The sequence below is a fragment of the Diabrotica virgifera genome, chromosome 6 (genome assembly GCF_917563875.1).
Source record: "Diabrotica virgifera virgifera chromosome 6, PGI_DIABVI_V3a".
In the NCBI taxonomy this organism is placed as follows: Eukaryota; Metazoa; Arthropoda; class Insecta; order Coleoptera; family Chrysomelidae; genus Diabrotica; species Diabrotica virgifera.
This window is the reverse complement of record NC_065448.1, coordinates 110,776,817-110,790,885: the sequence shown is the minus strand read 5'-3', so window position 1 is coordinate 110,790,885 and position 14,069 is coordinate 110,776,817. Positions and strand designations below refer to the sequence as shown.

General features: G+C 36.0%; 1 protein-coding gene across 1 annotated transcript in view; it reads left to right on the top strand.

The window, feature by feature from the left end:
- Window positions 1-14,069, top strand: part of LOC126885951 (hornerin-like) — a 104,108-nt gene that overhangs the window by 81,909 nt on the left and 8,130 nt on the right. Inside the window, exon 3 of the mRNA XM_050652773.1 lies at window positions 11,099-11,346. Within this exon, the coding sequence (XP_050508730.1) occupies window positions 11,099-11,346 (248 nt within the window). The remainder of the gene's footprint in view (window positions 1-11,098; window positions 11,347-14,069) is intronic.

Sequence of the window (14,069 nt, the reverse complement as noted above, 5' to 3'; positions counted from 1 at the left end):
GAAGTGTCCGATATCACGAATTCTTCGACATGTGTTTTTTTCGGTTTATTAATTTGACATTTATGACATTGTTTAACGTATTTTCTTACGTCTTTTTCCAAATTTTTCCATCTAAATCTTGCTTTTAGCTTCTTTATTAGTCTGTTATTTCCTACGTGTCCTCCAAACATCGGATGATTGTGATATTCTTCTATTAGCCTGTGTTTTTCTTTGTCTTCTTCTATTGTTTCTGGTACTTCACATATGTATATTTCAACATTCTTTAATATTTTGTTTCCTTGTTTAATAAATTCCTCAATTGTGCACACTTTAAAAATAATATCGTTTACGTATATTTTTACTTTACGTACTGCATTCTCTACCGCCAGCTTATCAAGCTGTGCCAACATTTGGTTTAAATCGAAATGATTGAATCCTGTGGCTATGCTCTTGCTGCACTTTATTTTGTTTTTGACCCTAATGCTCAGCCTTGGTGAGATTAGTTCTGCTCCAAAAGACAAAATTGGTAGTCTATGCGCCTCTAAATTATTTAGTACCTTTCTTACTGTCTGTTTGTGGGCTTCTGGCTGTAGTGCAAGTTCGCTTTCTGCCTTCGTTTGCCTTGCTTCCTTCTTATTTTCTCTTGCTTGAGCTCGTGTTATAGCTAATATATGGGTATTGTCTATGTATAGGTTCTTTAGTTGATGTAATGTTATTCTTGAAAGACTATCTGCATAGTTATTTTTCCCTGTTATGTATTCTATTTCGAAATCGTATTCCTCTAAATCTAATCTGATTCTTGTAAGTTTCGAAGTTGGTTCTTTCATTGCAAATAAATGTGTTAGTGGTTTATGATCCGTTTTTACTAAAAATGTTGGTGCTCCATATAAATAACATTTGAAATGATTAATTCCCCAATGAATCGCTAGTAATTCCTTAACGATTATAGGTTTATTACATTCTCCTTTATTAAAACTTCTTGATGCGTATGCTATAGGTAGGTCTATTCCGTTATAATCTTGACTTAAAATTGCTGAACAACTCTCGTTGGATGCGTCTGTTGTTAGGATGAATTGTTTATTGAAATCTGGATATTTTAGGATCGGTGGCTTCATCAGAGATGATTTAAGCTTATTGAATGCTTTTTCACATTCTTCTGACCAAAAAAATTCTACTCCTTTTCTTGATAATCTGTTGAGTGTTCTGCATATTTCAGCAAAATTTTGAATAAAACGTCTATAATAGTTACAAAATGCTACGAATCTTTTTGTTTATTCCGCTGTCTTAGGTGTCGGGTATTGTTCAATCGTTGCATATTTTGCTTTGTCTGGTGATACTCCTTCCTGAGAAAGATCATGTCCTAAATATGTTACTTCTCTTCTAAAAAATTGACATTTTCCTGGGTTAAGTTTCAAATTGAATTTTCGACATGTCTCAAATGTCTTTTTCAGGTTGTCTAGGTGATGTTTTTCAGATATTCCTATCACTACTATATCGTCCATGTAAAGAAATGCTTTGTCTGGTGTTAATCCCGAAAATGCTATTGACATCATCCTTGAAAAGCTATTTGGGCTTACATTTAATCCAAAAGGTAATCTGGTAAATTGAAATGCTCCATTTTCTGTGCTAAAAGATGTGTATTTTCTCGATGATTTTTCTAATGGTATCTGGTGAAAACCTGACATTAAGTCTATAACCGAAAACCATTTCGCTCTTCCTAGTTGATCTAGTATCGAGTCTATCCTTGGTAAAGGAAATTTGTCTGTGACTATTTTCTTGTTCAGTTGTCTAAAATCTATGCATAATCTCCATGCTTTATTTCCATCTATCGCCTTTTTCCGTACCAGTACTACTGGGCTGTTGTATTCTGATGTAGACGGTTCTATTATTCCTTGGTCTCTCAGTTTTTGCACTTGCCGGTTTAATTCCTCTGTTTGTGCATGAGGTGTCCTATAGTTTTTAATGTATACCGGAGTTTGGTCTCTAACTCTCAGTTTCTGCTCGTAGAAGTTGTTACATGTTAGCATGTCGTGCCTTAGGGCGAATATATCTGAATAATCTTCACATAAAGATACTAACTTATCGCGTATGTATTCTGGAATGTCTAACTTCAATGATTCCCGTAATTCCTTTTTCCTATCCTTGCTGTCGTTGATCAGTCTATATATGTTGAATAATTTAATGTCTAATGTTTTGATTTCGTTTGTCTCTACTTTTACTGTTTCGTAGGTTGTGTTCAAAATTTTGATGTACGGATTATTACTTGAAATAATTGCTCTCGCTATGAATATTCCTGGTTGTATTTCTTGTTGTTCCACTATCCTGTCGTTCTTCAGCGTTTGAAAAATTTTTACGATTCTGTAAATTTCACATCTGGGCGGTATTATTATCGTGTCATTATCTATATTATCCAAAATGTTTGTACTAATGTAACAATCGTTGTCCTCTTTAATGTGCATTTTAAGGTTAGCATAGTCTAGTATGCATTGAAAATTTGAAATGAAGTCTCTCCCAATGATTCTGTCGGTTGGAATAGGAAAGCTAGGTTCCACTAATTGAAAGATATGCTCAAATCGAGATCCTTTTACTTCTAGTGTTGTTTCAACTTCTCCCATTGTTTGTAATTCTCCTTTAGTTACTCCTTTTATTTTCGCTTTTGTGTTTGGTTTCACATGTTCCTTCATAAAATCTTGTGAACATTTCAGTATTGAAATATCAGCTCCTGTGTCTATGATAAAGGTATTTGTGTTTTCTAGGATTCCTGTTTTCATTCGTACAAAATTCGTTAGGTTTAAATCGAAGTTGTAAATATTATATTCCACTTCTGACTGTGTACTTTCCTTGTTTCGTTCATTCAAAACCCCAACTGCTGGTTTTCTGTTTCCTCTTGGCTGTCTTCTAACTCAAGTAGCCTTACGTTTCTGTTTCGTCCTCCTCTCTGGTTTCCTCTGTACGTTTGGTTGTTGAATTGTCTATATCCTCTGTTGGAATAATTCCGTTGGTTTCCTGTTTCTTCTCCTTCGTTCCGTTGTCCGAAGTTATTTCTTCTTCCTCTGTCGTATTTGTTGTGGTATCCTCTTCGGTATTGCTGTTGTCCTCTCCTATTTTCATAATTCGTCCTATAATTGAACACTCTTCCCTGTGTGTTCTCCTCTGTCGTATCAATCGATAAAAATTTAGATACTAGTTCCTGCGGTGTTGTGAAATTACCTGCCTCCAGTATTAACTTTGCTCTATCCGTATTAACGTTTCGCTTCATTGTTGCTACAACTGTTTCCGTTGTGTATTTTTTCGCTAGCTCCAATGGCATTCCTTCCGCTATGTATGCTACTTTCAACTGTTCCGCTAATTCCTCTACTTCGGATGCGTACACTGCTGCATCTTTGTTTCCTTGCCTTTTCTTTGTTAACTTGTCTATTATCGTTTTCGGATTGTCACCTCTTAATTCTTTCTTCAGTGCCGCTGCTATAAGTGGGATCGTATCCTCTGTAGTTATCAGATTTCTAGCCTTATTAGTCAATCTTGTTTTTATTAATGTTATTGCTGTTTCTTCATGTCCTTCTGCTATTTTTCCAAGTAACTCTAATGCGTCTAAAAATGGTTGTAATTTCCCTGCGCTTCCATCAAACTCGTTGGGCAATACCTTGCTTGCAATATTCAAAAATTCGTTGATTGTCAGAGCCATGTTTAATATTTTTATCTCTTGTTTTATGTCGCTTTTTCCCTCTTTTATTTCCTCGTCAATTTTTTCCTCTATCTCCTCGTCACTTTTTTCCTCTTCTACTTCTTCGTCGCTTTGTTCTTCCTCTATTTCCTTGTCGATTAGTTGGTGTATTGAACTTGGAACTACTGTCCTTAAGTTTACAGCTTGAAATGAGCGTATAACTTTGTCTCTTATTTTTCCGAAATATTTGTTGCACGCTTCTCTTTGTTTGTCCGATAGCGCTTCCCAATTTTTCTTCGTTAAATGTGTGAATTTGTTATACAATTTAATTAGCTGTGTCGTTACTTCTTCTTGTATATCCTTAGATTTAGGTACTTTCTTCTTCAAGACCCTTCTACTTTGTCTTGTTACTTCTTGCGTAATCTCCTCAACTATTTTGATGAAATCTTCCCAAGTAACTTTGTTGCTACTCATTTATTCATAATTTTCTTATTCCTGTACCCGTAACGAACGCATAAATTTGACAGTCTTACGCGGTATAGTAAATATATATGAAAAATATTATGTCAAAAATAGTAAAAATATAGTAAATTGCCATAAAAATCAGTATATCACTCAATATAAATCACCATTAAAAAGGGGTCTACTGCTTAGCCAATACAAATGTAATAAAAATCAGTAGTCAAATAATAAATGGATAAGAATCAGCAAAGATAAAATATGTTGGTAAATATATAAAAAATCATATAAAAATCAGTATCAAATAAAATGTATCATTACGTCCTATAATAACTAATATCAGGGTTAAAAAAAATTCTGTATATTTTGATAAATATTGGTATCATAAGGAAATTAAAATAGAATAATTAAGTAAAAATAGGTAAAACTTAATAGGTAATGTGCGTCTTAAATTATAATTACGTTAATATTACTTTATACTTTATACGAATCAGGAAATACCATAAAAATAGCTAATATGGACTTACCACTTTAAACGTCTTTGTTCGTATCACCAAAAAGTTCTCGCTGCACGTTCCGTACTACTGTCCCTTTTCCATTGTCCCACGATGTTCCATATGGTAGTTCCGTCTCCATTCCATTCCATTCAGCTCCGCGGCGGCCTGATGTCTCCATTATTTCCATGTAGGTACCACACTGTTGTCTAGGGTGGTCGAGGTGCAAGAACATTGACGTATTTTCCCATTTCTCGTTCTAGACTGCTTGTTCCTTACGTTCTCGCCTGGTCTTGGATCGCCATATGGTGGCTCCTGCCTTCTGTGCCACCCTGGATACTTAGGGGTGGTTACCCCGAAGATGAGGGTTGATGTAGTAAATATAGTTCGTTGTTAAGTCATTTATTTACACGTTAACTATATCACAGAAAATAACTGGTGGTATATTATTTACTTGAAATCGATGTTACCCCGTCGAATCTCAACTGCTAATTGATTTATCTGTTCTCGTAAAAATATAATTAAAGTCGGTTATTGTTTATTTACTGTTTTGGTAAGCCGAGGTGACCGTGATTTAAAGTGCTGACTGTTAATAAACACCCACTGAATATTATTGCAACTCGACCTTGTATCAAATACTAGCATGCAAAACTAGGTTACTCGTATTTATTAAACAAACATTACCACGGGCATTTAATTATTAAAAGGTTTATTTGTAATATGATGTTTATTGAGATGCTGTGTATCCCAATTCATTGTGGCTAGAATATATGCAATGAAATATCCCGAAAGGCGTCACCCCGGTAGTAGAGTTTTTCATATTTTGTTTTGATTTATTATATATGGTGACATCTGGAAAATGTTTCTTTGTTTTTTCCATAGCACACTACTTGCTTTTATATATTTCCACTTATATGACAGCAACAGTTATGTTTAAAATTTACACGTTTCTTAAGATATCTCGAGATAGAAAAAAGGTGTAGACATGAGGTTTTCGGTATTCTGTTGCTAATTTGGTCTAATTTTGTAATACAGGAAAAAAATACATACTTGTGTTTAATATTTTCCAAAGAAAACTAGATTTCTAAAAAGAAAATAAATAGCGCCCCCTAGCCGGCATATTACGTAATAGGCTGTTTCCAAATTATAACTATTACATTGAAAAAAAAGAGGTGTTTTCAACAAGACCAAGTTTGTAAAAATCGATTAAGCAGAACCGGACTTACAGCGATTTTTTCATAACAAAGTTCCCACTCACCCCCACCTCTTATTTGCACAGGTAGACTTAAACTTGTGAAATAAAATATGCGCAGAATTTTATGAAGAATACGATAATCGGATTTCCAGTGCCTTTTCATTAGGCAAATTTTGTAAAATTTTGATTTTTTAATTTTTGATATTCAATTACGCCCTCTAGCGGTGGACTTACAATTATGAAAATAATTTCCAGGCTTTTCTCGAGGCAACTTTTGTTATAATTTTTTTTTTCCCGAAGCTGTACTATAAACGGTTCCTGAGATATGGCCGAGCGCCATTCTTATTGGGACACCCGGTACAACGTTAGGAATTAATAACCTCTGTAATAATTATTGTTGAGCAGTTTCACTTGTTGCACCTTCCATGTGGATCGGTGGGTAATACTAACTTATTAATCGTGCACCAGCCATACGGCAGACATTATTTAGTTTTTTGCATGTTGCATATTTATAGGATTGAAAAAGAATTTAAAGGTAGTGCGTAAATGACTGTTTCTTTATTTTACAAGCCATCGATTTTTCTAAAAATTCATGAATTATTAGCATCTTCAGTTAAAAGTTGCTTTTGTCCACGTGGCAAATGTGCTGGAACTTTATGTTTTAACCAATCTCTTTAAATTTTTCTTTAATTCTGGACCGTGTCATGGGGGAAGGGGGAAATTTCCGTTTCTTCCCCTAGATCCGCCACTGCTCAGTAGTTTTCTAAAGGTAAGGCGGAACTGCAGATATGCTGGTAGTGGATATGTAAGTGTGAAGCATTCATGAAAATATGATAATTATTACGTTGCTCTAACAGATTTTCTATCGGACTTCTTCAGTTTTCTGAGGACTTTTTGGAGGTTTTCTGAGGACTTTTTGGAGGTTTTCTGAGGACTAAAATACGGTGCATCTATTTTTGACCACGAATTCATATGCAGCACGCAAATATACATGAACAAAATTAGTCTCTCTTCTTTCAATAATAAATATTTTCGTCCACTTGACCGTGAATTAGTGCACTTAACGTAAACCGAGCACCTGAATCCCATAATGTTGTGGGGGTCCTTGGACTAACTTTAACTTAGACTTTCTTTACGTATACGAATACTACTCTCTTCCATATTTTCATGGTGTGACTAAGTAGTTTAATTTAACCAATTTAAATCAAAAAACCCCCACATACATCGGGAGATATAATATAGAATCTTAGAACCTTAGAAATTACAAAAAGGTTGTATGAAAGCAGGCTGACAAGCAAATTGGAAAACATTAACATGTACAACTGTGAAGAAGAAGAATGCTGGAATGGAATCAAAACTGCATCCAGCAAGCTGCGGAAGAGTTTATTGGCAAAAATAAAATTAACATTAGCGCAATGAGAAACAAAAAACCATGGCTTTGTCAAGGAGTCGAGGAACTCGCAGAACAAAAGAGAAAATGCTATCTGTGTTAAAAAAGCACCGGAACGCAAGAACAACATATCATCTATATAGAAACCAAAAACAGAATAAATTCGCGAATAAAAACAGTAAAAGGAGAGCATTGGAAGTTCACAAGTGGCATGGATCACGACATCTATATTATGGCGCACATAGGAAAGTTTGGAAAGTGAAAAACAGAAAAAAAAACAGTAAATCAATTTGTACTGACAAAGGGGATACCGAATGAGACTCTGAGATATGGGAAATATACTTCAAAGAACTCTACAACGGTGAAGAACCATGGACAATGAAGAACACCATTAAAAAACAGAAGACAGGTATATCACTAGAAAAACTGAAGTAGAAGCGAGAATGAAGATATTAAAGAATAGACGATCGCCAGGTGCTGATGGAATACCGAACGAACTGCTGAAATACGGTGGTCAGGAACTCACTAATTGTCTCACAACACTGTTTAACAAAATCTTAGATCAAGCAGTATACCACAAGATATACCACAAGGTATACAGATATACCACAAGATTGGCAGACCAGTATCAAAAAATACCGATTTTTAAGAAAGGACAAAGGACTCTCTGAAATAGTTATTATAAATAAAAATACGTTAGTGACAGCCTTCTATTACACAGGCATACTCAACGATAAATTGGAATCACAGATAAAGAACAGAGAGGAACCGCAAGTATTCAGAACAGGCAGGTCGACAACGGACGGAATATTTGTCGTGAAACAACTGAAAGAGAAGTCGATAGCGACAGATTATAACAAACCCGCATACACTTGCTTCGTAGACCTAACAAAAGCATTTGACAGAGTCAGACTTAGCGATATATAACAGAAAATGAAGCAAAACAGGATACCGGCAAACATTGTGGAAGTTATAAAACAGATGAACAATAACAACACGACAAAAATTAAAACAAACGACACCACTACGGACAACATACCAACACCAGCGGGAATCAGGCAGAGAGACAGCCTCAGCCCATTTCTATTCAATATGTTGATGGATGAAATAATAGAAGATGTGAACTCGCTAGAACTAGGACTAAAAACCCATAAAAAAAATCGGACGGCAGAATCCTTGTTTTTGAAATTTGAATTGGATCAGTATGCCTTAACCCTAGGATGCATAACATGAGTCTAAGAGACTCGAGCGTACATTTACATCTTCGTAAAATGTGATTAAATCCATACCAATCATTGCCGATTTAGGAATTCGTTTTTGACATGTATGACTATTTGTTAGTGTATAAAAATTTAAATAGTATGCACAAAAAAACTAAAAAAAAATAATTTCCATTCATACCCCCATAATGCATACCATGAGTCCGGGAGACTCTTATCGAATTAGTGGTCAAAGGTTTGTCGTGAATCACCGCGATCCTTCGGTACTATTCCATTACGCATATTTATTTATTGTCTAGTCTAAGGCCTAAACTGTAAAGCTAAGAAAAAGGAATTTAGTCACGTTTTGAAGTGTCAAGGTATTAGCGTTAGTACGTTGTCTGCTTTCATAGTTTATATTTGTGTTATTCGCATCATTTTATATTATACGAATCAGGAAATAGCATAAAAATAGATAATATGGACTCACCACTTTTACACGTCTTTGTTCGTATCACCAAAAAGTCCTCGCTGCAGGTTCCATAGCATTGTCCATTGTCCCACGATGTTCCATCTCCATACCAAGTTCCATTTTCCATACCATTCCATTTTCCATACCTCAGCTCCGTCTCGAGCCTGACGTCTCCATCCTTTTCTGCATACCACACTGTATTCTAGGGTGGTCGAGGTGCCACCGAGGAGCCAGGTCCTGAGTTCTTCCCTGGTCTTGGATCGCCATATGGTGGCTCCCGCCTTCTGAGCCACCCTGGATACTGAGAGGTGGTTACCCCGACTGTGAGGGTTGATGTAGTAAATATAGTTCGTTGTTAAGACATTTATTTACACGTTAAATATATCACAGAAAATAACTGGTGGTATATTATTTACTTGAAATCGATGTTACCCCGTCGAATCTCAACTGCTAATTCATTTATCTGTTCTCGTAAAAATATAATTAAAGTCGGTTATTGTTTATTTACTGTTTTGGTAAGCCGAGGTGACCGTGATTTAAAGTGCTGACTGTTAATAAACACCCACTGAATATTATTGCAACTCGACCTTGTATCAAATACTAGCATGCAAAACTAGGTTACTCGTATTTATTAAACAAACATTACCACGGGCATTTAATTATTAAAAGGTTTATTTGTAATATGATGTTTATTGAGATGCTGTGTATCCCAATTCACATCTTCTCTGTCCCTTTTGATATTTGTAGAAGATTGGAAGCATTTGAGTTGTGGCTGTATCGGAGAAAACTTAAGATCCTGTAAACTGACAGAGTCACAAATTAAGAAGTCGTCAGAGTCTTCTTCTTTTGGTGCCTACTCTTTCAATATTGGCGATCATTCTGCCTATAATTATTTTATTAACTGATGCTTTAAAGAGATTAGTTGTTGTTGTTGTTGTTGACGTCGTCAGAGTAATGAAGAAGAACTTAAAGGTACTGACCACCATCAAATCTCAAAAGCTCCAGTAGTTCGGACAATTCAAAATGAATCCGTAAATGCCCCACTACAAGCCGTACAAAAATATTTGGAAAATAAGGTACAGGAAGAAGAACATCTTACTTCTCAGAATCAGGTTCAACACAACATCCCTGCCTATTTTCCGCGGTGCGGCAGACATCATAAAGATTGCTATGATGACCGTTGCTATGAAGACTAATGATGGAATAAAATTATTACAGAGTGGAGACCATGGACATACAAACGAAAGAGGGAGACCACAGATGAGATGGGTATATGACAGATGACCTAAAACACGAAGCCGGCTCAAAATGGAGGCACATGGCTCAGGATAGAGAAATGTGGAGAAGCGAAGGGAAGGCCTATGTCCAATATTGGCTGTCGGAAGACTGATAGATAGATAGATGATGACCGTTAATATTCGTTACCCCTAGGTATTCCAACAAAAACAAATAAAACATTGATTTACTATTCTTGTTGAGAATAAGCCACAATTTTACTTTAAAATTAAGTTTATTTGATGGTTTGATTTCCACTTCGGAAATATCAAATCGAAACGTCATTAAACTTATTTTGTGACTTAAATAAAAATAAAAGTTAAATGTGTCTTAATTAAAATTTTGACTTATTCGCTACAAAAATAGTAAATTGCATTAAGATGCCACAAGAAAATAACTTTAAAACAATATTATTAATTGATAAATCTATGGGCCACAAGTCGGAACGAGCTACTAAAATACATTAAGTAATTGTGATAAAACTTAAAACTTTACCCAACAAGATGTGTGGTTTTGTGAAATACAGGATTGCTGAAAATAAACTCAATAATAATGTTCATGATACATCAAGCGCTTATATAAGTATGCGTTTACTAAATCACAGGAATCAAATTTAGTATAAGGTTCATTGTTAAAAAAGGTGTTCCCTAAAAACTTTGTTGAAAAAACAATCGGATACAATGGACCAGCCTTCATCTGATTGTTGAAGTTGATACTCAAATTTGATGACTGACGTCATCGAAAACTTAGAAATTTGATTATGATTGGGAAAAATGAGTATAACTTTCCAAATAATGGCAGGTGAAATCTCTTACACTTTAAAACTAAAAGTTACTTTCTTTAATACGTTAAAACAAATGGGCCATATTTTGTAATATAACAAACATTTAAAGCTATATTATTATTATAAGTGGTAAGCCTAAGATTAAATGTAATTTTTAGCATTTGTCTTAGTAACTTTTGTTTTTTAGGTGGACAAGTCGTTGTAAAGAAGCATGGAAGTTCAAGCGGAAAAAGTAGCAAACATGATGAAGCGCATGCAAATAAAGGTCAAAAACTAGAAAATTTACACAAAACGTCGCACTTAGAAAAAGGTGGAAAGAAAACATCACACAATGAAGAGGGTGGTCACCAATCAGCTAAACACAGCAGTGGAGGATCCCATCATGGCTTGAAGTACCAAGAAGGAAAAAAACATAAGAAAGCAAATTACTTGAAAGTAAGTAGATAACATGATTAACAAGCAATTGAACTTCGTGACTTCTAGATTTCACCCAACGTTACTGGAAGTAGACCTCTTCTTTATTTATCGTGTCCGGACATGTCGTTCATAAAATTTCGACCCAGTATCGGGCTACGTTGGTTCCATCTTTGGGGGTACTACTTTGGGAGTACTACGTTGGGGGTACACTGATGAGGACAGTTTCTGCGTGTAAGAAGATGCTCAATATTCTGTGTTTCTCCAGTCACAGTTCACATGATCCTGGTGTATTTTCCCTCATTTTACCATGCTTGATTTTACAGGAGCGACCCCCGTTCTTATCTCATTCATAGTTTTCCACGTTTTAAAGTCTAGAGACTGGCCGGTCCATTGAACCTGAGGAAGACGAAAATACTCAGGCGGTTCATTCTGCACTGTTCCAAGGAAGCTTTTCCTGGATTTTAGTCGCTTTGGGGTGTTCGAGCTTTGTATAGGGCATGCCGCTCGTCCGCAAAGCTAGTTCCTTAAGCACATATTGCGAGATCGTCAGCATAGAGGACATGCTTGACATGCTTGACATATATATTGAAGAGAATTGGTGTTAGAACACTTCCTTGTCGGAGGCCGTTCTTCTGAACTCTCCATCTACTTACTTTGCCCTCCGGCACAACGAAAAAACGTCTGTTTTGCAGTATGTTTTGGGCCTTGCTGTGTCATAGGCTGTTGTCAAATCTACGAAAGCAGCCCCTGTTATTTTTTCTTCAAAGCCCTCTTCTATGTATTCTGTTTGTGCGAGAACTTGACCAGTGCAAGATTTGCCGGGTCTGAATCCTCCTTGTTGTGGGATGACGTGCTTGTCGACATTTTTTTTTCTATTCTGGCGAAGATGACTCTCTCATATAGTTTGAAAAAGTGACACAATAGCGAAATAGGTCTGTAGCTACTGGGATTTTCTGGTTCCTTTCCTGGTTTTAACAAGGCTATTGCTTTAGATTTTCTCCACGATTTTGGAATTTTGCAGTCTTTGCAGCACGTGTTATAAAGTTGCAAGATCCAGTTTTTTGCTCCTTGGCCTAGATGCTTTATTTGATCACTGCATATTATATCATCCACACCTGCAGCTTTCCCGTTTTTAACCTGTTCATACCGTCGTGGAGTTATTTTAGTATAAAAGGATTTCCTAGGTGGTTTGTCTCCTGATTCAGTCTTGTTCTAGTATATGGGTCTTTATATATGTTCCTAGTTCTTCCATTCATGAGGAGTTGAGTAGCAACTTGGTTTGCTGTAATCAGTAACCTTGCAAGGTTGTTTATGTTCTTTTGAATCACTGCTAAGTTTTTTTACAAGGTTCCATGCTATTTTGCTACTATGTGGTATGTTCATTTTTGCCACGGTTTCAATCCACTTTCCCTTTCTGGCTTGACTTAGCTGTTGGAGTAGAACTGCTCAGCAGTCAACCGTTTCTTGGCTAAAAGGGTCAGTGGAATAGAGGGTTTCGTACGTTCTCATTAGTTGTTTGGACTCGCTAGACATCCCGGGAACATATTATTGCCTACATTCCCTGGGGATAGCTTTTCAGATACATTTTTTATTATCTCTACAAATTTTTCTTAGTTTTCGACTTTTGGCTTAAGACGTAGCAGCTCAGAATCTAGCATGTCTGCATACTTTTGCCAGTTTGCCTTTCTGAAGTTAAATCTTCTTCCGAATGGAATAGTTTTTGGTCTCACAATTGGAAATATGTTTATACCAATTGGTCTATGTTCAGTTTTTGGTAGTAGAACTGAAAGTCGATATTTGAACTCTTCGTGTAACTTTGCATAGATTGATATACGATTTCACTAATTTTTTTAGTAGTTTTTGTGAACGAATATATTTGTTCTCGTCTCGCTAAGGAACATTGAATAATATATCGCTTGTACTATTTCGGTGACTTTAAAAAGTACCTCCGATTGCAACTCTGGAACCGGAAGACCGAGGTTAAATTTCTTACCTTAAATATTTTTGGGTATTGAGCTCTCATTCGACACCTCATTTTTCATTCTATCAAACAGAGGGACAGACAGACATACATGAATAATTCACTGCAACGTTTGCCACCTTTTGGTAATCCTATAGTTTTCTGAGACTGATTTGATTTTTCTAAATTGCACTTTCAAAATTCTAATTTCGAATTTATTTTATGCGTTTTTCTCTCTCTTGTCGTTTCTCCATTACTGAGGATCGTGATTTCTTCCAATATTCCTAACAATTTTTTTTCCATTGGTCTCTATCGTCAGCTGCTCTAAGAGCTTCGTAGAATGAGTTTCCAGTTGAATTTTTAATTTGGTCGGACCATCTAGTCGGTGATCGTCCTCTTTTCCAGAAACAATTAATCTCTCCAAACTATCGTTACCTCTGCGAACCACGTGACCAAAGAATTGCAGAATTCGTTGCAGACCTGTTCATTGTAGATAGCCTCCTTTTAATCTCGAGTTGGTATAGAATGGAAACGCTTGTCTTATGAGTTGTCCAAGGTATGCGCAGCAATTTTCTCCAGCACCATATCTCAAAGGCATCAATTTTTTGACGCTCGCGTGTGCGAAGAGTCCAAGTCTCTGTCCCGTACCTACTTATATAAATATTGAGAATACAAGGGCATTCACCAGTCTCTTCACCACTCTCATCTTAATATTTTAAGAGATAGATCTGTCTTTCCAAACTTTAGTTAGGCGACATTTTTTGCCATACCAATACGTCTC